Genomic DNA, 26,363 nt, shown 5'->3' with positions numbered 1-26,363 from the left:
GAGGGATGTAATCAGCTGAGGAGATCCTGATGAAAAGCCAGAGCTAGGTCTCTTACACCTGCTTCCTCGTCCCCAGCTCCTCCTCACCCTGCTGCCCGCTCTCCCTGGGAGGTTCTTTGCTATCAGGAAAATCGTTATGAAGTTAGCCAAGGATGACTTCAGTGGCCACATGGAGACTCTCTCTCCAGGGCTCTCTCTCACATCCATGCATTTCACCTGTCTTCAGGTGTCAGTGATGCTGGGCTCTCTCCCCTCCACTCCCACTGCCCACTGCCTCTTCCCATCTCACATTGAGATGTGGTCTCAGGGAAGCTGCACGGAAGAATGTATACCCTGGGATTCATTTCTAACCCCTGCTGAGCCCATCTTAGAAGGCAGATGGAATTCCAATCTGGAGAGTTTTGGAATTGTTTTAGCAAGCATAAACCATAGGGTTTTAAATATGCTTACCATTGTGGTTTGAAGCTAGTAGTCAAGACCTCACATCCTCACTGTGTCTTCCACTGTGACAAGTACTTCCCTTGCCTTGATTGCACATGTATACTATGATGTAAAAAGGGCAATTAGTCTTCTCCTCAACTGAGACATGAAGAGATGGAGGGCAAGTAGGAAGAGATGTCATGTCCACACCCACATTCCCTCTGATTCAAAGTCTAGTCAACAAGTAATCATTCAAGCAGACCCAGCCCCGAGCCCCTTTACCTGCAGCTCCACACCCCAGGCTCCCTGCTATGCTTCCTATAAACTCTGAATGTTCACACCCTTCTATTGTCTTCTGCATGGAGATGTTTTCCCTCCCTGCAGTGGATTGTGCACTTGTCTGGTTTCCCCTCCACCGAGCCCTTAATCACTCTGAGTGGGCATCAGTGGTGGTGAGAGAAGCATCTCTAACTCCAGAGAACTCCAAATTCTCCCTTTTTTTTTTTTTTTTTTTTTTTGCACAAGTGTTTAACTAAGGAGCAGAGAAGAGTAGCCCTGGGAGGAAGTGGGGGTAAAAGAAAGTTGTTTAAAGCTGCCAGAAAGAGCAGTGAAACCTCCCTATTTACCAGCTAAGCTGTTGGTGAGAGAGGCTGCCTGTCGGTCTCCATCTCTCTCCTCCTTCCTCTCTCCTATCACACCACTTAAGTGGGGAGCAGCTGCATTTTCTTCCAGCCTGGCCAGCAGCCACTTTGGTAAGCCTCTCTAGTTCCACGTTAGCCAATGAGATATATTATTTGAATCTTCCTTCTCTGATGCCATAACCCAAACTCTTCCTATCAGAGATTTCCCTCAGGGCCACTTAGGAACTGAACATGTTCGAAGATGGAATCATCCTGGATACATCTGTTCTCTCCCCTCATCTGCAACCTGACTTTCTGGTCCCTGTGATCAGCAGCATTTCCTTCAGGGCCCCTTTCAATTGACAAAAGATATTTCCAAAAACAGACTTTACTGTGAGCTTTGGATTCTCACCAGCACAAAGCCTCCAAAATTAGCCTGATTGACCTATGAAAGAGAGGCTGAGGATATTGGCAGAACCAGCTCCTACAGAGGGTAAGAGGTGATGAGCTAGAGCCTAAGAAGCCATGACAGGGATGGCAGATTCTAGCTCTAGGGCAGCTATGCTTCTGCCTCCCTCTCTCTCTACCACCTTGGTAGACATTAGTAATGGATCATCACACTCTATCCTATTAAACTCTTGTAAATATGGCTTCAGAATCCTTCTTAACACAATGCTCCAGGCAGCCAGCACCAAATGACTTGGTTTGACATTTTCTGCCCCATTCCTCTTTTCTTTCTTCATCAGTGTCTTCCAAAACTTGTATCTGGAGAACTGAATTTCAAATTCCAGGCAGATCTCCGCAGACCTGCTCATTTTGCCTCTCCCCACTACACTTGTACCTACTGCCTGAGCCCCGAGCCCAGGGTTATTTTTGGAAGCCTGAGTGTCAAAACAAGTTGGCTAGCTGTGTGCTCCCTGATGCTGATGGGAGCTTGACAAGCTGTAGCCTGGCTTTAATTTCTCATTTTGAAGCATTAAATGTCAGGAGCTCAATTAACATTTTCATTATTGCATTTTTATTGTGCTCTTATTTAGGCTACAGATGTGTGGGAGCTAACATTCCCTTCCTGCTATTTTTAAAGAAAAAATATCAGCCAAAATGATAAATTCTTACATGTTTAGTGTACGTTCTGAGTTCTTGATACCTCCCCAAATGCACATCAGCATTGAAATAGGATTCAATCATTTGTTTACTCATTCATTCATTCCACAATTATTTATTGAGCAACTAACTGCTAAGTTTGGAGCACTGTTCTGGGCTCTGAGGGGGTGGGATGCCCACTGGGGATACTTGGGCAATATAGATCAACTAGAAAATCTTGACCATATTCTTTTTTATTAAACATAAGCACAAGGTGATGAAGTGCAAGGGAAAGAAAAAGAAGGAGAGGAAAAAAGAGGGCGATGGGATGGAGGCAGTGTGGTCAGTCTAGGGATAAGCCAGGTGACTTCTCATCCTGCCATGCATAAGGGCCATGGTCTGCTGATTGTAGTCATCTTATTCTGGGAACTCTATAATTTAAGTTACATAGTCTATAATATTGGGTCACTCAACTGCCTGTCACTCAAGAGACGTGTTGACAATTTAAATCAGAAGCAGACACACACATGTATGCACACACACATACACACACCACTTTTTCTTAGGCTAAAATTATACATGAAGAGGAAGGTGTCCCTAGGCCCAGCTTCTCCACACATGTCTACTCTTCCACTCTTTGCCACCTTCAGGGGACACCTGTCAAGATCAATTTTAAGAGATTATTGGTATACAGAATGCATAGACCAAGAGGTCTAAGCTAATCAATATTCTGTCTTTGGGTCTTGCATTTAAAGACATATTCCTTTCATATTATTTATTTTTTCCGCATAGTGAATTTTTCTTCCTTCTGTTTTTGATATGACACCAAGAAAGAGACTACACAAATCAACTCTAAACATCACTAGGAAAACCTTCACTCACTCCTAACCTCTCCCCTAAACCCAAGCACACAGAATCTGTAAATTGCCTGACAATTTCAAATGATCTGCTTGTGTTTCAGGCAACATTGGCCCGGAGCTCTCATATACTGATATTGGTGTGTTCATCTCTTCTGATGGGGGCAACACTTGGAGACAGGTAACTGGGAGATTTGGGGACAGGGAAGAGGCACTGAGGGCAAGTTCTGCCAACATCTCTCTTTCCTGTAGGTTCTCGGGCTCATTCTGACTTTGTGGTTGCAAAAAAATTGAAGCAGCTGTTCAGTTTGGTCAGTTTGGCTGGCAGATTAGATGGGCAGTGGGGTAAAATGGGAAGAGTGCTGGGCAGCGAGTAGGAAGAATTTGAATTTCCCCAATTTGTTCAGTCTTTCATTCAGCAATATGTATGGAACAGCCAGTGGATGCTGTGCTGTGCTGATGTTGGGGATATAACCAATAAAATGGCTCCTATCATTAATGTGCCATGGGGTCTTGGCAGGCAGGCATCTCTTCACCTTTCTGAATCTGTTTGTTGATCTGCAAGATGAAGGGGGTAGTATACTAAAGCGGAAAGCCATGGAAGTCTGTGATTAAGCATTGTGTAGGTCCAGACTTAAGTAAGTAGGAAACAGCTTAATAGATACATGAGTACATGAAAAATTAATTCAATTTTAAAAACATTTGTAGCAGCTCTGTCTAATAGAACTTTCAGCAGTGATGGAAGTGTCCTGTATCTGTGCTGTCCCTTGTGGTTATTGAGCACTTGAAATGTGGCTAACGTGACAGAGGAACTGAATTATTTATTTTATTTATTTTAATCAATTTGAACTTAAATAGTCTCATGTGGCTACTGTATTGGACAACACAGATTTATATAATGTCAACTATGGGTCAGTACAAACCTGAGGAGGCAGCTGGATACTTTGGAATCCTTTTCCTCAAGGAGCTCAAAATTAAGTAGAGGAAATGGGCTCATAAATAACTAATGGTAGTTTTAGGTGATTGTATTATTTTAGTGGCATTATTATTAGCGTGCAGAGAAAAGGGAGGAATTGTTCTACTTGGGGAAACTAGGAAAGAGCTGACATTTTGCTACTTAAAGTCTTAAAGGTAGGAAGGTTCCTACCTGGGGAAGAAAAGGGAAGAACACGGGATATCCTGGTGATGAAGGTGAAGTCACCATCTGAAATCTAGTTGGCTAAGTTCCTGTTTGGGTCCCTTAGTGAAGAATACCATCACTATCACCAACATCATCATCACCGCCCCCATTGCCACCACTGTCACCACTACCACTATCCAAAGAAACTTAGTGAGCACCTGCTAGATACAACCATTTCAAGTTCTGCAAGGCATATGACAAAGCATAAGTTAAGGTTCCTGCTCCTAAGGCCATAGTCAGGTGGATGAGGAGCAGACAATAAACAAACAGACTTGTTTGAAGAATCAGCCTGTCCTCTCTGATGGTACAAGTCCTATTCAGTCCTCAATAGAGAGAGCTCTTCTCTACACAGAGAGAGATAGGTCTTGGAAGTAGAAGGAATTACCTACAGGCTCAATCTGAACCCCTTAAACTGGGCTTTAAATTCTTCTGAGTCCTATCCACCCTTACTTACTCACATTCTTGATTCCAACCAAACATAGTCTTCAGAACACTGCTACATTTTCTGTATGGATAGATCACTGAATGAGTGACTGAGTGCATGGATGGATAAATAGGTAATGGATAAATGGATGAATCAAAAAAATGAATGACTTTAGGTCCCTAGAAGCACAGTGTTCCAATGAGCACTTAGAGTTAGGATCCCCAAGCACCAAACTTAGTCTTCATCCAGCTTGTGGGGAACCTAGGAGGTGGTGGCTATTTTCAAAAAATCAGTCATCATGTATACTATAATGCCTAGAGAAATTGTCTTTTAAGTTTCTGGATAATTTATAAATAATTCTATAAGACACCGACCATTTATAAATTAGCAAACATCTGCATAGATGAGGAAAAAGAGAGAGCTGCATGGCAACCCACTCAGATGAAAAGATGGGGAAGCTTTTTGCAGTCCTATTTTCCTTTGGGTTATCTAGTTGAGCATGCATTTTGTTGCCTCACCTTCTTACAACACACTGGTTGACAGGACTAGTGAAAAGAGCCCTAGAAATGCCATTTGAGTGGTTTAGGGAGAGTTATTTGTTCTCTTCAAGTCCATTTTCTCATCTGTTAAATGGGGATGATAGTACTTGCCAAATTACCTGACAGGGTTGTTGGAAGTCTCAGAATCTAGATGAAGCAATGTATGTGAAAGACTTTGTAAACTGTCAAGCACTATGCAAATGTAAGGTGTTGCTATGATTGTTGTTGTTGTTGTTGTTCCAGATCTTTGATGAAGAGTACAATGTCTGGTTCCTAGACTGGGGTGGCGCCCTCGTAGCCATGAAACACACACCTCTGCCAGTCAGGCATTTGTGGTAAGGACAGCTCCCTATACTATTAATGAGCAACTTTTTAGTGAAAAGTGTTGGGACGTTATTCTGCATGGTTTTGTACCCATTTGCCCACTTTCTCATCCATTTATTCATCCATCCATCCATCCATTTATTATACATCATCTAACTCTTAAGTAGCAAGAGTAGACCAGATAATTTACATGGGGAAGTATGATGAATATATAGGGTGGTAGGATAAGGCAGAAAAGAGCAAGAAGGACCTGCAAGTTCAGGCAGCCAAGATTAAGAATCCAAACTATGGAAGATGGAAATTGCTGCAAGAGGGAGGTTAGGTGAATGTAGCAGATATTAAGTTCAGTTATAGACAAGTTGATTTTGAGATGTGTGTGAATATTCTACAAGAGATAACCATTAGTTCTCAGACATATTCACCTGAAGGTCAGGAGAGAGATCTAGGCTGGCACTCTAGATTTAGGGTCATTTAGCCACTAGCTGGTAGTTAAAGCCATGGCAGTGAACTCAATGCCTCAGGAGAGTGGTTACAACAAGGAGAAACCAGGGACTCCAATGGAACGCTGTTGAGCACCAGCATTCAGAACAGAAGTAGTAGTTATGGAAAAGACTAAGGAGATAGCCAAAAAGATAAAAACACAGGAAAAATATTTTCTTGGATGCTGAAGGAAGGGGTAATCAAGAGTGCCAAATTCTATAATCAGATCAAGTCAGTTATGGAGTGAAAAATCATCTAGGACTAAGCAATATGGGGGGGGTCATTGGTGATCTTTGTCAGAGTAGATTCAAAAGAGAGGTGGGCTTGAAAGGTAGATTGCAATAGATTTATGAATGAATGAACGAATGAGAAGCAGTGGAGTAGAGACCGTGTAGATGACTCTTCTCAAGAAAGTAGATGGTGGAATGAAGTTGAGTGTGTATATGAAAAACCCACCAGTGAGGACAAAGAGCTGAATGAGAATATGTATACTGGTGATGATGATGATGATGATGATGCTGATGCTGTTGTGTATTTTTGTTTGTGACAGTGGATGGATAAGTATCATGTGTGTTTATAGCCTGAAGGGAAAGAATTTCAGCCTTCAATTCAGCAAAGTGAATATTTGAAAGAGTAAATATTTGGCAGTAGAGGATATGCTGTCTAGAGTACAGTTGTTGGGATTAGCCATGGGCTGGAAGATGGACCCTAGCTTAACTCCTAGTCCCTTGATTTTGGGAGAGTAACACTTTCAGGGTAGCGTTTTACAGGGAAGCATCTGATTGTAGTCCGGAAAAGGCATAGGGTCCCCAGGTGCCAAATTCCAGCTTCAGTCACCTTGGCAAGGACTTAAAAAGGTTTCTTGCAGTTTGGCCATTTATTAAGTTAAAACATATGAAACTGCCATTTTTGTAGATCAAAAATGGTAAAATATTATCAATTTCTTAGAGCTCAAGTAACATAAAGTGAAATGGTTTTAGCTACCACTATATCTTCTTACAGAAAGATTATGAGAATAAGTTTTAGAAAGATGCTTGAAGCCATTTGTAATAAAAAAATGCTCTTCCAACTCAACAGCAAGCTTGTAAAGTTCCCAATGTAATTGTTTATCATACTTCTTTCTTGTTGTTATTGCCGTCAAGTCAATTCCAACTCCTAGCGACCCTGTGTACAGCAGAGCAGAACCCTGCCCGGTCTTGTTGCACCATCCTCTCACCTTGTGACACTATATCAGACAATGCTCCACTGCTATTCATGGGGTTTTCGTGGCCAGTTTTTTTTGGAAGTGGGTGGCCAGGTCCTTCTTCCTAGTCTGTCTGTTCTGGAAACGCCATTAAAACCTATTAATCATGGGTGACCCTGCTGGTATTTGAAATACTGGTGGCATAGCTTTCAGCATCACAGCAACTCACAGCCGCCACAGTATGACAACCGATAGATGGGTTGTGTGGTTGCCTACCTTACCAGGAAATGGACGCGGGCTGTGGGTGGTGTGAGGGCCAAATCTTAACCACTAGACCCATAGGGCTGAATTTATCAGCCTTTTACTACTGATTATATACTTTTTGGGTAGCATCAGAAGAATGGGATTACTCAGCATTCATGGTAGTCAGCATTTACTGAGGGATCGTTAAATTCCAGGCACTGTTCTCTGCCCTTTACTTGAATTATTTAAATTAATTCTTGACACAACCCTATGTATGTGGATACTCTTTTTAACATGTATTTATAATGGCATTGAAATGCAAACCTGTTAAATACCTTGCTCAAGGCTACACAGCTAGTACCGGGCAACACCAAGTTGTGTCTCTGTCATGAATGCTCTTCTGGTTTTACTACTAATTTTCCAGGTACTTTAATGAGTACACAGGGGCTTATCACATGGCCTCTGCCCTCTGGGAGATCATAGTCAAGATAAGGAGTTCGGTCAGTCTACACATCACCAAAAATGAAAGCAATTCCTGCTAAAGGATACTGGCTGTGTGTATTGGTGGAATCCTGAAGCAGGATGGAGTCCTGCCTAGTGTGTTAAGGGGGTCTTCCAGCTGCAGGCGGCATGCAGGCTGATCCTGGAAAAAAGGATGCCAGGGGTAAGAGGAGTGATGGGAAGCAAACCAAGGGAAGAGAAAACTCTGACCAAAGCCTGGAATTCAGGAAATGTAGGGAGTGTTCAGAAGACCATATTTGATTGGAATCAAGAATGTGAGTGAGTAAAGGTCGGTCTGACTCAGAAGAACTTAAAGGCCAGTTTAAGGGGTTCAGGTTGAGCCTGTACATCATTTCTTCTGTGGCCAAGACCTGTCTCTTGGTGTGGAGGGAAGAGCTCTCTCTATTGAGGACTGAATAGGACTTGTACTCTCAGAGAGGACAGGCTGACTCTTAAAACTAGTTTATTTGTTTCTTAACCAAGAAAGGCAACATTTCTTAGCGCTTATCGTGATGTTGTAAGAACCTCCATCTAAATCTCAATAAGAGAATTGATCAGTGCCCTGCAAACAGATATAGTTGGACAGACTTCTTCCCCTGAAGTCCTGGGAGAAGGGGATGGCAACCCCATCTTCACTTGCCCATCATCCACCTGCCTTCTCCTTCATTAGGGTAGGAACCTAGTACTTAATGGTTAATTTTAGAGCCTTTTGCACAGAAGTATTGTTCTAAAGAAAAGAGGAGTTTATTGTTGTTGTTATTTCCCTTTGGTGATAGAAGAAGAGTCTAGGTTTGACATGGAAGGAGTACATGGAGCAGAAGGACTAGAGAGAGTGTAGGCTTTGGCAAATCCTAGCCTCCTTACAGCTGACCATTCAGTCTGTTCTGCAATGGTTTCTCTCCAGAGAGCTGATCACTTCCAAAAGGAGTACTGGTGTGGGAATTTCTGGAGGAAAACCATCCAAGTTGGGAAGATTATTTAATATTCACTCAGGGATATGTAAGTAGCATCAGGTCACGCCTGTCAAAGTCATCAATACAACGTTTGAGTTTTCCCTTATTCCATGAAATATCTCTTTTATTGGTAAAATATTTATAGAGCTTAGAAAAGTAACTGCATCCCCAGTGGATTTTCTGTTACAATAATAATGATAATACTACCCTCCATTTGTTTGCCAACTCTAACAACATATTAAAGGTGAGTTTTCAAACAAAGCTTTTTTTTTTTTTTGATGAGGAAGATTGGCCCTGAGCTAATATCTGTTGCCACTCTTCCTCTTTTTGCTTGAGGAGGATTGTCACTGAGCTAACATCTGTGCCAATCTTCCTCTATTTTTTGTATGTGGGATGCCAACACTGCATGGCCTGATGAGCAGTGTGCAGGTCTGCACTCAAATCCGAAACCGCAAACCCCAGGCTGCTGAAGTGGAGCGAATGAACCCAACCACTACACCACCAGGCCTGCCCACTCAAACTAAGCTTTTGGAATAGCATTTTCTCCATTTACAGGATGTTGACACTGTCATTTGTCATAAATGCTACACATGTTTGCCTGAATTGGACACCGTGATTTCTGCTTACTTGCCTATTTATGAATGCCATTCTCTGAAATAATTCCTGCAATAGTTAAATGCCAGCTATTGCATATGCCTGTCAGAAAACAACAAATAACTCATTCAGGAATTCTCCTTTGCACTTCTCTTTTAAAGGCTGAGTGTTTTTTAAGGGCTTGACCATGTCTTTATCATCAATGTTTCCTTGTAAAATTCTTGACTTATTTTGTCTCCTGCTTATGAATTTAAAGCTTGTGAAACGCAAATGCAGTTTCTTCATCACCAGTAGCTTCTAATTAAGTCATAACCCTCAAGGTAAACAAATAGCTCATTTTAAGGGCAAGAAAGGTTAAGTAATCACTTCATTGTTATTTTCTGTCGTAGGTCTCAGACTGACATTATTTTGTATACAGATGTATATATATTTGCAGAGGAAAAATACACTGGCCTACCCACTCTCACACAAGGGTATAGTGGCTCTCAGATTTAAATAATGACTACATTGTCTTTCAGAGAAAATGGGAAGCATAATTGAAAAGCTGGGGAAACTTTAGTTAGCTAACAAGGCGTGCTGTTTCCTATAAATTGAAATGATAGGTAGCTAGATATGCAAGAAGACAAAACAGCATACAAATGAACCCATCCATTTGTGACCATGTACATTGGATGCATGGAGATGAGAACCTACGTGCTATTTCAGGTTAGCCCTCCATCCAGTATTCCCTTTGTACCTTAGAAGCATTAGAGTGAAATGAACGGTGGAGCCCCACAGAATGCAGAGCTCTGATGAAAACTCACAGTAGACAGAGCTACCGATCGGCAGGTAGACTGGGATCCTACTGTTTGTTTATCCCTGACAAGCTGTCAGTGTCTGCTTTCCATGGGATGTTCTTGGAAACAGAAAGTGAAACATCACCTGGCCTTTTTTTGTTCCTTTGTTCTTCTATAAATGGTTGTGAGCACCAGCATTTTGTTCAGAGAAGCATTCACATGGAAGTAATAGTTCCAACCAATACATGACTCTGAGAAGTGAAACGCATGTGCTGTTCTGAAGAACTTCCAGGTGGCTAAAATGCCACCACCTCGTGCATTTGGTATGAAATAGGATGGAGCAATGCACCTCACCAAAGGGAGGAATATTGATTCTCAATGACTGTTATAACTTTATTTCTGTGCTAGAGACTTCTGGGGAGAACCCCGGTTCTTCTTGGCAGACTCCATTCCTTTTAGTGGCTCTCATCTCAATATAATAAAGCTATGAGGCATGGAGGAAGGAAGGGTCTTAGAGGACTTGTAGTCTGGTTTCATACCCAGTGTAGCAGATACCTCTGTGACCGCCAGAGGCTCACCACACTTCCCCAGAATCCTGCCGTGCTGAACAACTTGCAAACACCCAAGACAGTGAGTTCCCATCTTGTATAAGGGCTTTAGTTGTTAGAAAGATTGTTTTTATGCTGAGCAATAATGAATCTCCTTGTAATTTCTGTCCATTGGGCACTGTTCTGCTGCCCAGGTCTCTGCAGAATAAATCTGCTCCAGAATTGCATGTGATTTTAAAAATCATCCAGCTGCAAAGGGCCTCCAGAGATTTCTTTGTCTAGCCTTTCTAAGCTCTGCAAAATGATCAGATATGCAACTCAACAGATTTTGTGCATTTGTTTGTTTATGCCTCACATATTCATTAAGCATATACTGTTTATCCAGCATCAGTATAAGAGCTGGGATATACCAACGAACAAGACAAAGAACTTGAGAGCTTACATTCTTGTGCACAAATATCGGACTATCATCTTTAGAAGAGTTACAAGAATGGAAATCTTTTCTACCCTATTCCATCTGTAATTTTAAACTGATATTTTCACACATCTAACTACATTTTCTCTGACTTCATTCACAGATATTTCTCCTTTTCAGTATTCTAAAAATAGAGTTGTGTTTGTTTGTTTAAATATTTGGAAACTTTCTACTAAAAAAGAAATTAAAAGGTAATAGTAATTATTTAAGCTCTATTATTTTTCTCCTTAAGCCACTTTCAATTCATGTAACCTGTTTCCAGTACAACCTGTTCTTTACCTTTAATCACATTGATTGTCAGTTTTTCTAAAATGATTGAAACTGAACATGGTGTTTAGGCTCTGGTAGAAAGATAATTTCTTTCATTATGCATGTTATCTATCTGTGAACACATACTAGACTCAGCGGCTTGACCACCTCTCACAACAGTGTCATTGCTGGAAAATATTTACCTTGTGATTGACAATGACCCCAGGGTTTTTTTTGCTTTTAAACTAAGCATTCTGCTTTAAGTTGGTCTTACCTTATAAGTGGCTTCCAAATCTATATCCCCAGCTTTGATGACTCCCCAGAAATCTGGATCCATCCATCCAAAGGTCCCCTTGACAGTGCCACACCATGGAAGTTCAAAAAGCATCTGAAATTTAATGTGGATCCAACAGAAACAAACAAACAAAAAGTTTTGCTTCTCCTGTTCTTCCCATTTCCCTATCTCAGTTGCTTAACCCCAAGAATCAATGTTGTCCATGATTTCTTTCTTTTGCTCAAATAACCTGTATACATTCCATCACCAAATCCTGTTTCTGTTCTTCCCATACAGCAACTTCATTTCACATTAGATCTTCCCTCTGGAATGGCTCTCATTGCCATCTTTGCATAGCTAGTTCCTTATTATCATTCAGATCTCAGTTTAAATGTCACTTCCTCAGAGAGGACTTTCTTAAACTTTCAATGCAAAGTAGCTATTCAGTCACTGCTTGTCATATTACTCTTATTTTAATTGTCTTCATGACACTTACTCATAACTCATATTTTTGTATACACTTATCTGCATGTTGTTTGGCTCCTCAAACTAGAAGGTAAATTCCACTGAAGCCAGGGCCTTCCCTTTGTGGTTCACTGCACTGTTTCTAGAACAGAAGCCCCTGCCAGACCAGGAGCTTTGCAGACATTGATAAATATTTGATGAATGAATTTTGTTTTATTTTGACTTTGTAGTCCTGTCTTGCCACTATTTGGAGGTAAGTTGTAACTTTATTTCTGTCTCCCAGAGTATTGACAGTCCTACCAATTTCAATGTCACCTGTGGATCTAATAAGACATTCCCAATTCCTTTGTCTTGGCCATTAATGAGCTATTGAACTGAGAAGGAGAAGGTGGACCCCAGGGGTATACCAATTCAATGTAGTTACCTCAGGACATTTTAAAACCCCTGACCATCAAAAAGAATAGCTCTCACCAATGGCAGCCCATCCAAACGCAAATGTCTGATACCAACGAGATTAAATTTTCCAATGTTGTACTTTTTGGAGTTTCTTTAGTGTTATTTTGTTTTAAATAATTACCTCAGCCTGAGATAGTCAAGCGTTAGAAATTACTGATTTCAGAAAGTCACCTGAATGGCACAATGCTGGGCTCCAAGTGTTATAGTGACCATAAATGAGAATCACAGGGTTCCTTCCTCACTCTGGCTCTGGAGACCTGTCCCATTGCTTATGCTAATCTTAGGACATCTTTGCACTTTGGTTATTGTGTGTGCTAACATTCCCACCTGGATTTTGGCATTTCTCATTTTTTCTGCTCATCCCATTCTTCCATCCAACCCATATTTCTGTGCCTTCCATGTGAACTCATTTCATACAGCAGGGCTTTTGCTTTCTACAATTTCTCTCCCCATCTCGGGCTTAGCTTTTCCTACGGTCTTTGATCTCAGAAAGCTCACAGTTCAGTGAGAAAGTCAGACATATTTTTTTGAAAATATATGTGTAATATCAGGTAAGGAGTATTGTAATAAAGATATGTAGGTGGTGTTGAGGGGTCATTCAATGAATAAGACATTCATGGCCCCTGAATTTCCAAGATTATAATGTTGAATTGAAGGATTCAAGATAAGTTGGGAAGTCAGGAGAGGGCCTGGGTGTTGTTGGAAAATAGAGTTTCTACAGCTGACCTCAGAGAATCCTGAGTTTTGGAGTCAGAGATCAACCAAGAATTAATGAGGCCAAGAAGAATCACAGAGAATGCAGCAAATACAGCTGCCTTGAGGAAGAAGAGGTGGCAGGAAAAGCTTTTCGGAGGACGTGGTCTTTGGGCTGTGTCCTCTGGCTAAAGCAAGGGGCAGACAGGTGCTTGATAATATCAAGAAAAGGAAGAAGCAAGCACTCAGAATTACCCAAGTCCACTAGCAGCATTCCCTTTAAAGGGGTTTAGGTGCTCTGTCCACAAAGGGTCAGACCTTCCTCTTACCAATGGAGGAAAAAATGGAACAGCATTGCCCAGAACATCTCAGAAACTCAATACTCATCTCTAAAAGCCCCCTAAAGTGGCATCGGGGAGGGAAAATAATGCTAACATCCATTCTGAACAAATAGGACATTGCTTTTTTAAGGTTTGATCTGAAAGACACACACCTCCCTTTCCATAGGGTACACCCCACACTGCTCAATTTGTCTGTGTCAGAAACTCCAAGGGCTGAATTGATTGTGCTGTGAATTGAGCCTTGGGTTCCATTCTGAGTACTTGAAACGTGACACTCCATCCACTCAGCCCTCCTGCCTGGGTTGTTTTTTCGATTCTAATATGTTGAAATATTTCTGCAGCTCTGTTGCTATCTCTGCCTCTGCCAGGAAATGCAGTTTTGATCAAATCTCTTAATAATATGGGGAGATGTTGAAGATTAATGTCTATTGATGATCCAGACTGCCAGAGAGCAAGATACAAAGGAGAATTTAATAACCTGAAAAACGGTTGCTACAGAGTCTGGTTTTATTTTCAGCTGTCTCTTCCATGTACTTGTTTCCAACCCAGGGTGAGTTTTGACGAGGGCTACTCCTGGGACAAGTATGGTTTCACTTCGCTTCCTCTATTTGTCGACGGGGCTCTGGTGGAGGCAGGAGTGGAGACCCAAATCATGACGTGAGTACTTCTTTTGCTGTGGTCAAAAGGAGCCCGGAGACCTGAGTTATACTTCAACCGAGGCCACAGAGTTTTTCCAGGGAACCCTAACCAAAGCATTTCAATCTCTGGGCCAAAGTTTCCTCATCTGTAAAATGGAAATATTTATGCTTGCACCCATCAATTCAAAAGACTACCGACAGGATTAGAGGAGGTAGGCTTCTAAAGGAAAAGTTAAGGTTTCTAATGGAATTTAAAGTGTTGTAACAAATTTCCATTTATCCCAAACCAAAGCAAACAGAAAGCTTAAGTCTTTAGATGTGTTTTTTCTCTTTCAAAACAGCCCACTAAGGGGCTAGGGACAGGGACAGTGGGAGCAAAACAGCTAATATACTGAAAACAGGGAATATTGTAAGGAAAACTCCTAGAGTCTGTGCCCCGCCCCCGGCCCCCCAATATACATACAGTTATTCTTCCACTTCAGATTAGTTTGCTGTGAAAATTTTTCTATGCTCCTTTATCATGAGAATAGATGGTGAGGATAAAGATCTTAAAGCTGTAACAAGCCCTAGAGATCTTTCTGATTATTAAAGAAAATAATAATTTGATACTGTTTTCTAAAAGTATGTCAAATTTTAATTCCTAAAAAGTTGATCAACTTTTAGGTGATCAACTGTGTGTATTTGTGTACATGTGTGTACACAGAGGCTATGATACTGGGGATTGTTATGGTGACCCGGCACTGACCAATCTCTCTGCCACCTCCCCCTCTCCGGGGTCACTGGAACGCTTTACACTCTAATTCTGCACTGGGCAGAATGAAAGGAGTCTGCTGGGCAAGATTAGGGGCAGTTTGCTGTCTCATGGGTTGGCACAGAAAGGCTCCTGGAATGTTTCCGAGCTGGTTTGGGGAAGGTGTCATCTTCTTGCTCTAGGGAACGCTGCTGTTCTTTTAATCTTTGTGCTCATTAATTTCTTTAGAGTTTGAATCAGTCTTTTCCCAATATGAGACTGATGAGCTTTGAGGAGGAGGCAAATACAGGGGAAAATGGCTAGTTCCTATGCTTTACCTTTTTCCCAGAGTGATCAGTTAAAAAATCCTTTATAACTGCAGCTGTCCAGTTTTGATCAAATGTCATAATCTGGCCCCAGTCTTGACTGCTTTGCCATGTCCCGCCCCTCCACTTTCATCCTCACATCCAGAGGGTCAACCAGCCACTCTTCTCGGCTTTCAGAGTCACAGAAAGAACCCAGTCTTGATGAAAAATGGTGCACAAACTGGGGGACAAAACAAACCAAACAAATGGACAAAAGTCCGATCCCCATCCCAGGGTTAGCATGTCAGAGCACCTGGGTCTGGATGCTCTTCTATCTTGTAGCTGTGGAATCCCTGTCCAGTGCTGGCCATGCTGGGTGTCCATGACTTCGTTTGTGAAATTGAATCTCTCCTGCTTCTTTCTAAAATGTTGACATTCTACAAATCTTCCCCTTTTCTAGGAAATTCAGCAGAAGCACTGCAAATAGGTTCCTTGTCCGTACGGTTTGTCTACAGAAATAGTCTATAGGATTCCTAGTGTCCTCATTGTTAAAAAATGTTCATAATAGAAAATTTGGGTGGTTCCATAAGAATATTTTTGAAATCATTTGGGAGAAGTGCAAAAAAGAGTGATTTTAAGTTATCTTCTTTAATACTGTCTGAATTTTCCAAATTGCCAGTGAAATCTTCTCTCTAACTCCAAGGGTGGTGAACTGAGTCTTTTGAAGACTTAACACTCCTTTTTGAGCATCTGCTATGTGTTAGGCACTGGGTTGGATCCTGGAGCTCTGTGTTTGGAAATTGAAAGGCATGATGGCAAACCCTACAAGGAGCTCTACAATCCTCCCAAGGGATATGTTACATTAGTAACTGATGTCTTTAGAGGTGAACTCATGTTATGATAGGGCTTCTCTGAGCAGTTCTGTTGTAAAATATAAGCAAGGGTTTCCTGTAGAATTTGTTGACCAGGAAGTAAGGCTGTCATTTGAGTTTTGTCCAGTAATTTATTCTCATTCTCCTAAAATACACCCCAAAACAGAATTGTTTCACCATCTAAATTCCTAATTAAATTTCCTATATAACAAATAGACTCTATTGTTGAGCTGCGAAGACACTTTATTAAGAGTTCACAATTTGTATGCAAGTCCAGCTATACAAGCCATAGACAGTATTTAAGATATAATATCTTAATGCTGAGAGTCTTAAGCTTCATTGTTTAGTCAATACACAGCAACAGTATGTAGCATAAGTACCAGTTCTGGATATTCAAAGGTAGTTTCATAATATAAATTTTATTTCTGAAATACAAATTATTTATTAAATATATATGTACAGTGAATATATGTATGCAAATATATGTGTGTGTGGACACGCACTTACACATATACATATATAAGAGAGAGAGAGAGAGAAAGAGAGAGAGAGAGAGAGACAACAGAGTCACAGTGAGAGAAATCCCAAGGATCTAGGCTCCAGCAAGATCTAAAAAAATTTTGTGGTCCCTATGTACCAGATACTGTTCTAGATGAACAAATCAGAGAGAAATTCCTGCCCTCATAGAGTTTGCATGCTAGTATATTAAATAAATGTAATATGCACATGACTCTGTCATGTTACCCAGAATACTCTGCCAAGAGATTAAAATGTCTTCTTATGAATTCCAGGAAGTCAATAGAATACTAGAAATACTACCATCTTTTTTCATGTGCCTCTCTGACCATGAGGTGACTTTTCCAATTTATTTTCCATTCATTAATCACTAGAAATGAAAAGAACAGCTTCCTCTTTTCTAGAACTTAAGTATTAAGCTCTAAATTCTGTAAGGCAAAGATATACTCATACAAGAAGGTTGTGCAATCTGCTTGAAATTATCAAGCTAGTTGTGACGGCTTATCTCAATCAAATCTAACATGGTCTTAGAATCTTAGGCAGTGAAGATATATATGGTCCTAAAGCCAGGCATTCCCTGTTTTTATACCAAGAAGACATACTGGTCCTCCTTTTATTATGTTTTCTTCTCATCTCATAATGTGATTTATCCTGAATTCTCTTTTAGGAGGCATCTTTGAACTCATTGCATGCTTCTCTTGAGCATTACTTGAACAATACCACATATACACCAGTCTTTACCCGACCTAACATTCCCTAGCAAGTTTAAGGACACAGCTTGAATTCTGTGTCCGTCTAATCTTAAATGGTAATAATTTTTTTGTGAGCTTCAGATAGAGTTTAGCTGGGCACATGGCCATGAGGGAGATTGACCTGAGGGTCAAACCATTTACTGAACAGATGAGATAGCGCCCTTCTTTCCCTTTCTTCCCCACTAAAACTCCACAACAGCACAGCAGAGCTTCTGTCCTCTTCTACCTTGCTTATCGGAGTACTTTAAATGCTAGTAAGTGGAAATGGAACTAGAATAATGCACACTCTTCTTGTAGGGGATTTGGGAGAGAGATGTATTTGTCTTTTCATGAAATTAAGATGAGTTTGGAAGCAGTTGTCCAACCAACTGTAAACAATTCAGGCTTTATGTTTTTTAACTTTTTATTAAATTCAGAGTTTCTTTAGTACAAAAAATTATCCAGGTTTTGCCAGGGCTTTCCAGACAGCCAGAAGGATGAGCCCTGGAAGGAGTGCCTAGAGGCAATTCTGTTTCCGCCTGAGATTTGAAAGGGACTTTTAAAACCAAGGGCCAGTTGGGGCTGACCAGTGCATTTCCCTCATGGAATGGCAATGGCAAGGATTGAAGCAGGAGTTCAAAAAAATGTATATATTCCTTAGGAACAGCAAGGAGAGAAAGTCCATTTTGGGACAAGAATGCTTAACCTTGACATTTAGCCAAAAACTTATTAATGATGTGGGCTATTTGAATTCCGCATCCTTCCCCTCGCTGTTAACCATGACTCTGTGGCTCAGCTGTGGTCAGGGAGAAAGAAGAGTGAGCTCATTCACGTTAAGATTTTATTGCCTTGTCTTTTCACCTTCATTTAGAATTTAAATATTTGTCAGTTTGTGATGGTTAATTTTATGTGTCAGCTTGACTCGGCCACAGGGTGCTCAGAGATTTGGTCTGGATGTTTCTGTGAGGGTGTTTTTGGATAAGATTAGCTTTGAAGTTGGTAGACCCGTAAAGCAGATTGCCCTCCCTAATATGAGTGGGACTTATCCATCAGTGGAAGGCCTGAATAGAACAAAAAGGCTGACCCTTCCCTGAGCAAGAGAGAATTCCTCCTGCCAGAATGCCTTTGAAATGGGACATGACTTTTTCTTGCCTTTGACTAACTGAAACGTCCACTTTTCCTGAGTCTCAAGCTTGGAACTATACCATCAACTCTCCTGGGTCTCCAGCTTGCTGACTCACCCTGCAGATCTTGGGACTTGTCAGCCTTCATAATTGTGTGAGCCAATTCCTTATAATAAATCTCTCTCTCTCTCTCTCTCTCTCCCTCCCCCCATTCGTTCTGCTTCTCCAGAGAGCCCAGAGTAATACACAGTTCATTTACTCAAAAACATTTAATGAGCTTCTAATATGTTTCAGACCCTCTTAGGGGTATTCAAGAGGTAAATACAATTCTTTCTGCCTTCAAGGAGCTCTCAGGCCAGTGTGTTGAGGGGAGTGGGGATGCACTAATCATCAAGGGGCCCTAGTTATGTAACCAGGATATGAGTAGAGGGAAGTGAAGACGTCACACATACAAAAGGTGATGACTGAGTTGATCTGAAAGTTTCAATAGCAGTTCCCCAGTGGAAGAGCAATTAATAGGTAATAGAACGTAAGCTTGAAAAAAGCACAAGTTTTTAACAGTTTGGTGGAGTACTGTAACCTCAGTGCCTAAAAGAGGGGTTGGCACATGGTGGGAAGTCAGTAATTATTTGTTGAAAGAATGGAAGATTTCAAGGCAGAGGAAAGAACACAAACAAAGGAAAGAACCAGAAAAGAGCATGCCTGGGTATTAAGGGGTTGAGACTGTGAAGGGTCTTAGGTTATGTTTGGGCATTTGACCTGTATCCAGAGTGATGTTCTTGAAATTGAAAATAAAGTAATGTCATTTCTCTTCTCAAAACTCATAGAGGGCTTTCCACTGCTTTTAGGATAAACTCCAAACTCACTGAACGGCCTGCAAATATCTACATTGATCACCTGTTTGGGACCTCGTTTCTGCCCCCATGCTCTCACCACCTTTCTGTGATCTACTGGCGCCTTTCCACCCCAGGGTCTTTGTGTATCTCCCTGGAACGTGCTCACCCTTCCCACTTGAACAACCAAACTTCTAAGTATCTTTCAGGTCTCAGCTTAAGTATCAGTCCTGCTAGCACACCTTTCTTTAGCCTACCAGATCAGCTTGGGGCTCCACGCTATATGCTGTCCTAGCCCTATATATTTTTTCCTTCACAACACTTTAGACAATTAATATTAATGAAAATGGCATTGTTTGTTTAGTATCTTCCCCTCCACCCTTCGTCTACCCTTAAGACAGACAGACACTCTTGTGTATGTGTATAAACACACACATATGACTTTCAAGTTCCCACAAGGGAGGATCTTTGTATGTCTTGTTCCTTGAGTCTCACATGCTCATCAGTTTTGTGCTAGCACTGAGGATTTAACAGTATATACGTACTGAATGTTTGAATGAATAAGTGAATGAATGAACAAATGAATCTATGCTGCTCAGTAATCTTACCACCATTGTGATTGTAGTGACTTCTCTGGCTCATAGATCCAGCATTATAGTAAATTGATTAGAGATCCCCAGAGATTCTGAAGTGCTATGATCAGAATCCAGTAGATGTAATTTGTGGGAGCCTGGGGGTTGGGTAGGAATGAGAGCAGTCTGTGTCTGTGTGCAGAGCTGTGTATGGGGTTGGGTGGGGGGATGATGAAGCAGCGGGTGGAATGGCATGGGCACAAAAGGGCAGCTAGAGAATGAGGACCCTCCAGGAAATGATTTCTGATTTCCTCCGCCTTCCACAAAAATCTGCCCAGTTTCTACTTCTCCCAGAGGCCAGAGCTCAGAAAGCGTGGAATTTTCTAACAATGTAGCTCTGCAGGAGAATTTGTGTGGAAGTGACAGTCCCCATCTTGCAGGCATGGGATTTGCTTACTTTTATTGCTCTTTTTTCCGACGTCTTTTCAAATGTTGTTATTTCAACATCTCCCTGGTAACCTTGACAGGAACTGTCTAGTCTAGCCTAATTCATAGTGAAACGTGACCGTTCTTATTACTTAAAGCTGAGGACAGGGCTGCATGATTGACAAGCTGGAGGGCCTATTGCCATCTCAGCCAGTGGCTCTCCAGCTGATGAGATGCCCTTGGCTGTTAGAGCATTTGGGCCTCTTTGGTCCATTATTTCTTGAAGGATTTGCCCCCAAATTAGCACTTTAAGGAGAGCTCTGTTTTGCTTGGCTCAAATGTGGAATCAGATGAAAAAACACTGCATTCCTACATCTTTAAAGCTACATTTGAAATTCTTTCTTGATATGAAATGTTTGAACCAATTGGCTGTGATTTAGCTGATATTTTAGAGGGGCCAGGGAGAACCTGGAAGCCTCCGGGAAAAAAAACATCCCCAAAGGGAGAGGCATAGCTTCCCTGGAAGAAAGCAGAATCTTCTTCCTAGAAATGAGCAGCAGCTAACTGGTTTCTGCTCAACACCTTCCTTTGTGCCAGGTGTCTCATGAGCAGTTTCTCAAACCTGATTTCATTGACCTTGCCCAACAACCCTGCCAGGTAGATCACATTATCATCATTGGGCAGACGAGGACACTGAGGCTTGGAGAAATTAAGTGCTCAGCTCACACGTTGAGTAAGAGGCAAATTAGGAGCAAGGAATGTGAATTTCAAACTTCAGGATGGAAGCTGAAATTTGCAGAAAAGGCACTAGAGTTCTCCAAGGCTCGTTCAGTAAAGGACTGTGGTGTGTGGGGCAAGAGTGGCAGGATGTTACTTATTCACCAAGTAGTGATGAGTGCCTCTGTGCTTCCAGACACCAAGTTACAGCAGACCCATTCAAACACAATCTGTTTGAAAAGATAGGACAAACCTGAAAGAACTAGAGAACAATTAAGTGGTAAGGTGTGGAACAAATTGCCGTTGGATATCAAAGAAGTGATTGAACATAGAGCAGCTGCAAAAGGCTTCATGGCTTTGCAGAGAGGAAGGAGAGAGGGCATTCCAGGTCGCGGGAACAGTGTGAGCAAATATGGAGCAGTAGGAACGTGCCTGGCCTGCAGAGGGGAGAGTGAGAGGTGGGAAGGGCCAGAGACGCTTTCGGGAAATTGTCTAGGGCCAATTGCCTCGCTGACTCCCTGTATAAATCCAATTCTAATTGGCATAAATCTCTGATCCATTGTTCCACCAGCAGAACTAATAGCCGAAGGGAAGGGGGAGAGATAACATTTGCCTAGAAAATTATGCAAACCCCAAAGCTGCAGAGGTTTAAAAAAAGAGGCAAAGACCTTCTTTCCACTTAAGAGACTGTGACCACATGCTTAGCAGGGAACATGCTCTTAAATACAGCATTAGCGCAACACAGAGACCCAGCCCTGAGCTTAAATGTATTGTTCAGCCTCTAGTAACTGCATCCAATAAAGTCATTGGAAATGAACCGGCACTGCTTCCATTGATCTGTTTTTCAATTCTCTGTTGTTTGCTGGAAGAGCCTGATTTTACTTTGCCCAAAGTAAGTCATTCGAGTAATTGGCAAATCCAGTGGAACGCCCAAGTCATCACCTCTCAGGCTGGCTGCTGGATTCACATCCTTCAGGTTGTCACCAGACTTGCCATCTACTCAGAGGCTCACTTTTGTTTGTGCCAAGGAACACAAAAGCAGAATGCAGGCCTGCACAGGGGCTTTTGGATGATCCCGGAATGTCCTGGAGGCGGGCAATAGCCTAGAAGGAAAAGGCTTATTTTGACGGCAGGATTGCTATGTGGGATGGAGGGCTGGCTGAGACCGTGGGTCTTGGTGGTCTACTCTCCAAGGGCAACGCCGCTTACCATCCATGTGACCTTAGCTGCCTTACTTACCCACCCTCTGAGCTGGAGTTTTCTTATGTGGATGTGAGAATTAAGTGAAATAACCTCCATCCAGGGTCCTGAAAGATGTTTTAGTCTCCGTAGTCTGATGATCTAGAAGTGGGTCACCAGCAGGGAAGAACTTTGGCCAACTAGAGCAGGGCTCAGCAAACTTTTCCTCTAAAGGTTTTAGATTTTGTTGGCCACAGTATCTTTGTTACAACTACTTGACTTTCCTGATCTAGTATGAAAGCAGCCATAGGCAATATGTAATGAACGGGCATCAGTGTGTTCCAATAAACCTTTACTTCTGGACACTGAAGTTTGAATTTCATATAGTTTTCACATGTCTTAAAATATGATTCTTCATTTGCTTTTTTGCACCCAATGATTTAAAATGTAAAAGCCATTGTTAGCTTGTAGGCTGTCCAACACAGGTAGCTGGCCAGATTTGTCCCATGAGCTGTAATTTGCTGACCCTGAACAAGAGGGCACACAGTGCCTAATCTTTTGTGGCTATGTAACAAATATCATTTGAATTTTTTTTTTTTTTTTTGAGGAAGATTAGCCCTGAGCTAACATCTGCTGCCAATCCTCCTCTTTTTGCTGAGGAACACTGGGTCTGAGCTAACATCCATGCCCATCTTCCTCTACTTTATATGTGGGACGCCTACCACAGTATGGCTTGCCAAGCAGTGCCATGTCCGTACCCGGGATCCAAACCAGCAAACCCCGGGCCGCCGAGAAGCGGACCGTGCAAACTTACCTGCTGTGCCACCAGGCCGGCCCATCATTTGAACTTTTGACACAGTTTCTACAAACTTCCCCTACCCATAAACTGCTTCTCCAGGTGCACCCTCTTATGAAGTATTGACTAGAAAAAACATTTGAAATGCCTTAGAAGTTTCTTTGTTTCTTATTCTAACCTCAGAGACAAGTCTCACCTCTTTCAGGAAGCCCTCCACAATTCCTCCAGTGCTTACTCATTTTCTTTCATTGAATTCCTATCGTAAGTCTCAGAGTTTAGCTCACAGATATATTTACTATGGTCTGCACACTTTTAATGAAACCGAAATTTACAAACTGAGAAACATCTGGCAGCATTAATCCCAAATGCCCGTAGTCCAACAATCTGCTGGAGCCACATGGCAGCTGCCTGTGTCAGCTGGGTGTGCTATTTCTTGTCCCATGTCTCACCTGATGTCTGCTCCAGCTGCTTCCCGTGGCTCATTGTTGATGAAAGGTGCCCTCCTGGCTCCTGTAAGATTTTGAATTCGTGATTCCCAATATAGATTCTACATCCACAACTTCATACCTATCTGGTTTTCTTGCAGTTCTTTTGAAGTTTTAAAATTACAAAGAATAATGTCACAGGAACCTGGAATTAATAAATATTAACATGTTATCATTTTGGCTTCAGCTTTTTAAAATAACTATGCGGGTCATCCCAGGTAGGGCAGGTCTTCTTATTGCCCATTTTCAGATGTTTTCCCCTTAATCCCTTCAATGACTGCCATGAATTTGATGTATATCCTTCTAGTACATGTTGATATGTTTAATACATATTTAATTATCCATAGAAATATATGTGGTCTTGCTTTATGTGTTTTAAAATGTATAATTTATCTAAATGCTATCATTCCCCTACATGCTTCTGTCACTGAATATTATCTATCTTGGGGCATATCCATCTGTCCAGACACTTTTAATGCTATATGGCATTCTGTCATGATATGAATATTTACAATTTATTTCTCCATTCTCCTATCAATAGAAATTTAAGTTGTTTCTAGTTTTGCACCATTATGAACAGCCGTATCTTTGTACATACCTCCAAATGCATAGTAGAAATTCTCTGAGCTACATACCTACAAGTAGAATTGCTGGGCCATGGTGAATTGATGTCGTCACCCTTATTTTTGTACTGTTTTCTAATTATTTTACATATTGGTCATTCCTGCAGTTAAAGTGTGAGGTCCTTTTTAGTCTGTAAGATTCATGAGATTTACAACTCTCTTGTTCATCATCCTCCACAGCTTTGAACATGGAGGCTTGTGTATGACAGACAGACAGACATGTGGTGAGTGAATAATACTATTGGACTAAACTGAAACTATTCAAGTGCAGGGGCTGAATTTTATGCTTTTTCTGATTCTTTTCATCCTTTGGTTCCAGATTTGCCACAAAGTCGGAGACTGGGAAATATAACGTGTAGGAAAACAGCGTCCCTCCTTCTGCTCTGCTCTTAGAGCTCTTTTAATTCCTTTCTGCTTCCTCTTCTCTCAAATCCCATCCTGAACATCCATCTTGGCCCTCTTGTTTCCATCTCTTAGGTTCTCCTTCATCACCCAACTCTGACGCATCTTTCACAGGTTCATAGATCACATTCTAACCCACTGTTATGTACTTAAACTCTCAAACCCATTAAAGGAGCTTAAGTTTTGAGAAAAGAAAGTTGTTTGGACATAGAATGATTTCTTTAAATTCATTTAAAAAAAAAAATCTGGTTGCTTTCTTTTTGCCTCTTGAGTTCCAATGCCTTTCAGTCTCTTTCTCAATCTTCTCTCCGCCTCCCCTCCTCCCAATACTTATTTTCAAGCCTTTTAATCCCTGCCTCTTTCCACCATCTCACCATCATTGTATCATGTAACTAGCACAGGCAGGGTTCCTTGCTGTTGATCCCCTGCCTACGTCTTTTAACATCTAGTTTATGTTTCACTTTTGCTCAGTGCAATCCCCCTGTAGCCACAGACCTCCTTTACCAGTAATCCCATCTATACCCTAATAGGGAAACAATCAGGTGGCATGGACACACACCAATAGCCAAGGATGTGGCCTGAATTTCTGGAGACCCACAACTGCTGGCCGCTGATGGCTGGCCTTCCCAGAACACTGCTCTTTCTGCTTTGATTTGAAATTGCTCCTCGGCAGCTTACTCCATGGAAACAAACAGGAGGGCTTAGGGAGGCAGGAGGCAACAGGATGCATGGGGAGCCTAGGCTTTTCAGAGAGAATGTACTCTTATAGGAACATTTCAAAAAAGGACTCACAGGTCCACATGCATTGTATTACAAGAACAGTTATTATTTCTTTGTTCAACAACATGTATTGAGTGCCCACTATAAGATAAGCACTGTTCTAAGAGTTCTAGGAGCTGGGCTAGGACATAAACAAGATAGTCAAGGTCTCTGCTAATGGGAAGTTTATGTTCCAAATCCTCTTCCACACTCTATGGAAGAAAGATCAGTTTTGAATGAGGTTTATTTCAGCTGTAGTGTTCATGGGATCTGTTCTATAATCCAATTCTGAACTTTTGATGGTGGTGGTGGTGGTGCTGTGTGAGGGTGAGAGGAGAGACAGAACATATTACTATGAACTCAGAGGATGTCTAACTTCTGAAGATTTCAACCGTGGCTGTGGTTTTTGGTGATTGCTATCTCCTTGTCTGAGAATGAACAAAAGTGTTAATGAATGAAAAGGAACATCAGAATATTAAAAGGGGTTATTTCCAGTGGGGTTTTTATTTTCTCATCTATAATTTTTATAGTTTTCAAATTTTTATAAAGTGGATGCATTCTTTTTATAATGAGAAAAGGGAAATCATTTATCAGAATGTACACATGAAAAAAAAGCATCTCCCAGATAATGAAAGAGGGGCTTCATTTAAGAATATGTGGGTGATTGTGTGGGTCACAGTTACTCTCCCTTTGAGGTTGTGACCTGAAGTAAGATAGAGTCTTAACCACCCACCCTCGCTTCCCAGCACTAATGAATGCTCCGAGTAAATTAATACTGGATCTTTTCAAATAAACAGGCCACTGGAACCCAATCAAAGACAAGAATGGAAAATAGACAAATCTCACTCGTAAAATAAAAATTCAGGAAATTGCTTGATAGGGGCTTCTGATGAAGTGGTGCTCTAAATAATTTCTTCAAGGTCATCTGGTTAATTTATTCTGCATTTGTAAGTTATTGTGTATTTTAAAAATTAATG

The 26,363-nt window shown here is 41.4% G+C and overlaps 1 protein-coding gene across 1 annotated transcript in view; it reads left to right on the top strand.

Annotated features, from left to right (window-relative positions):
- SORCS3 (sortilin related VPS10 domain containing receptor 3) overlaps nucleotides 1-26,363 on the top strand; it is a 566,960-nt gene that overhangs the window by 479,909 nt on the left and 60,688 nt on the right. Inside the window, exons 12-14 of the mRNA XM_070605236.1 lie at nucleotides 3,085-3,161; nucleotides 5,367-5,458; nucleotides 14,228-14,335. Coding sequence (XP_070461337.1) covers nucleotides 3,085-3,161; nucleotides 5,367-5,458; nucleotides 14,228-14,335 — 277 coding nt within the window. The remainder of the gene's footprint in view (nucleotides 1-3,084; nucleotides 3,162-5,366; nucleotides 5,459-14,227; nucleotides 14,336-26,363) is intronic.

The sequence above is a fragment of the Equus przewalskii genome, chromosome 1 (assembly GCF_037783145.1).
Source record: "Equus przewalskii isolate Varuska chromosome 1, EquPr2, whole genome shotgun sequence".
Lineage (NCBI taxonomy): Eukaryota > Metazoa > Chordata > Mammalia > Perissodactyla > Equidae > Equus > Equus przewalskii.
This window is presented reverse-complemented; position numbering and strand designations above follow the sequence as displayed.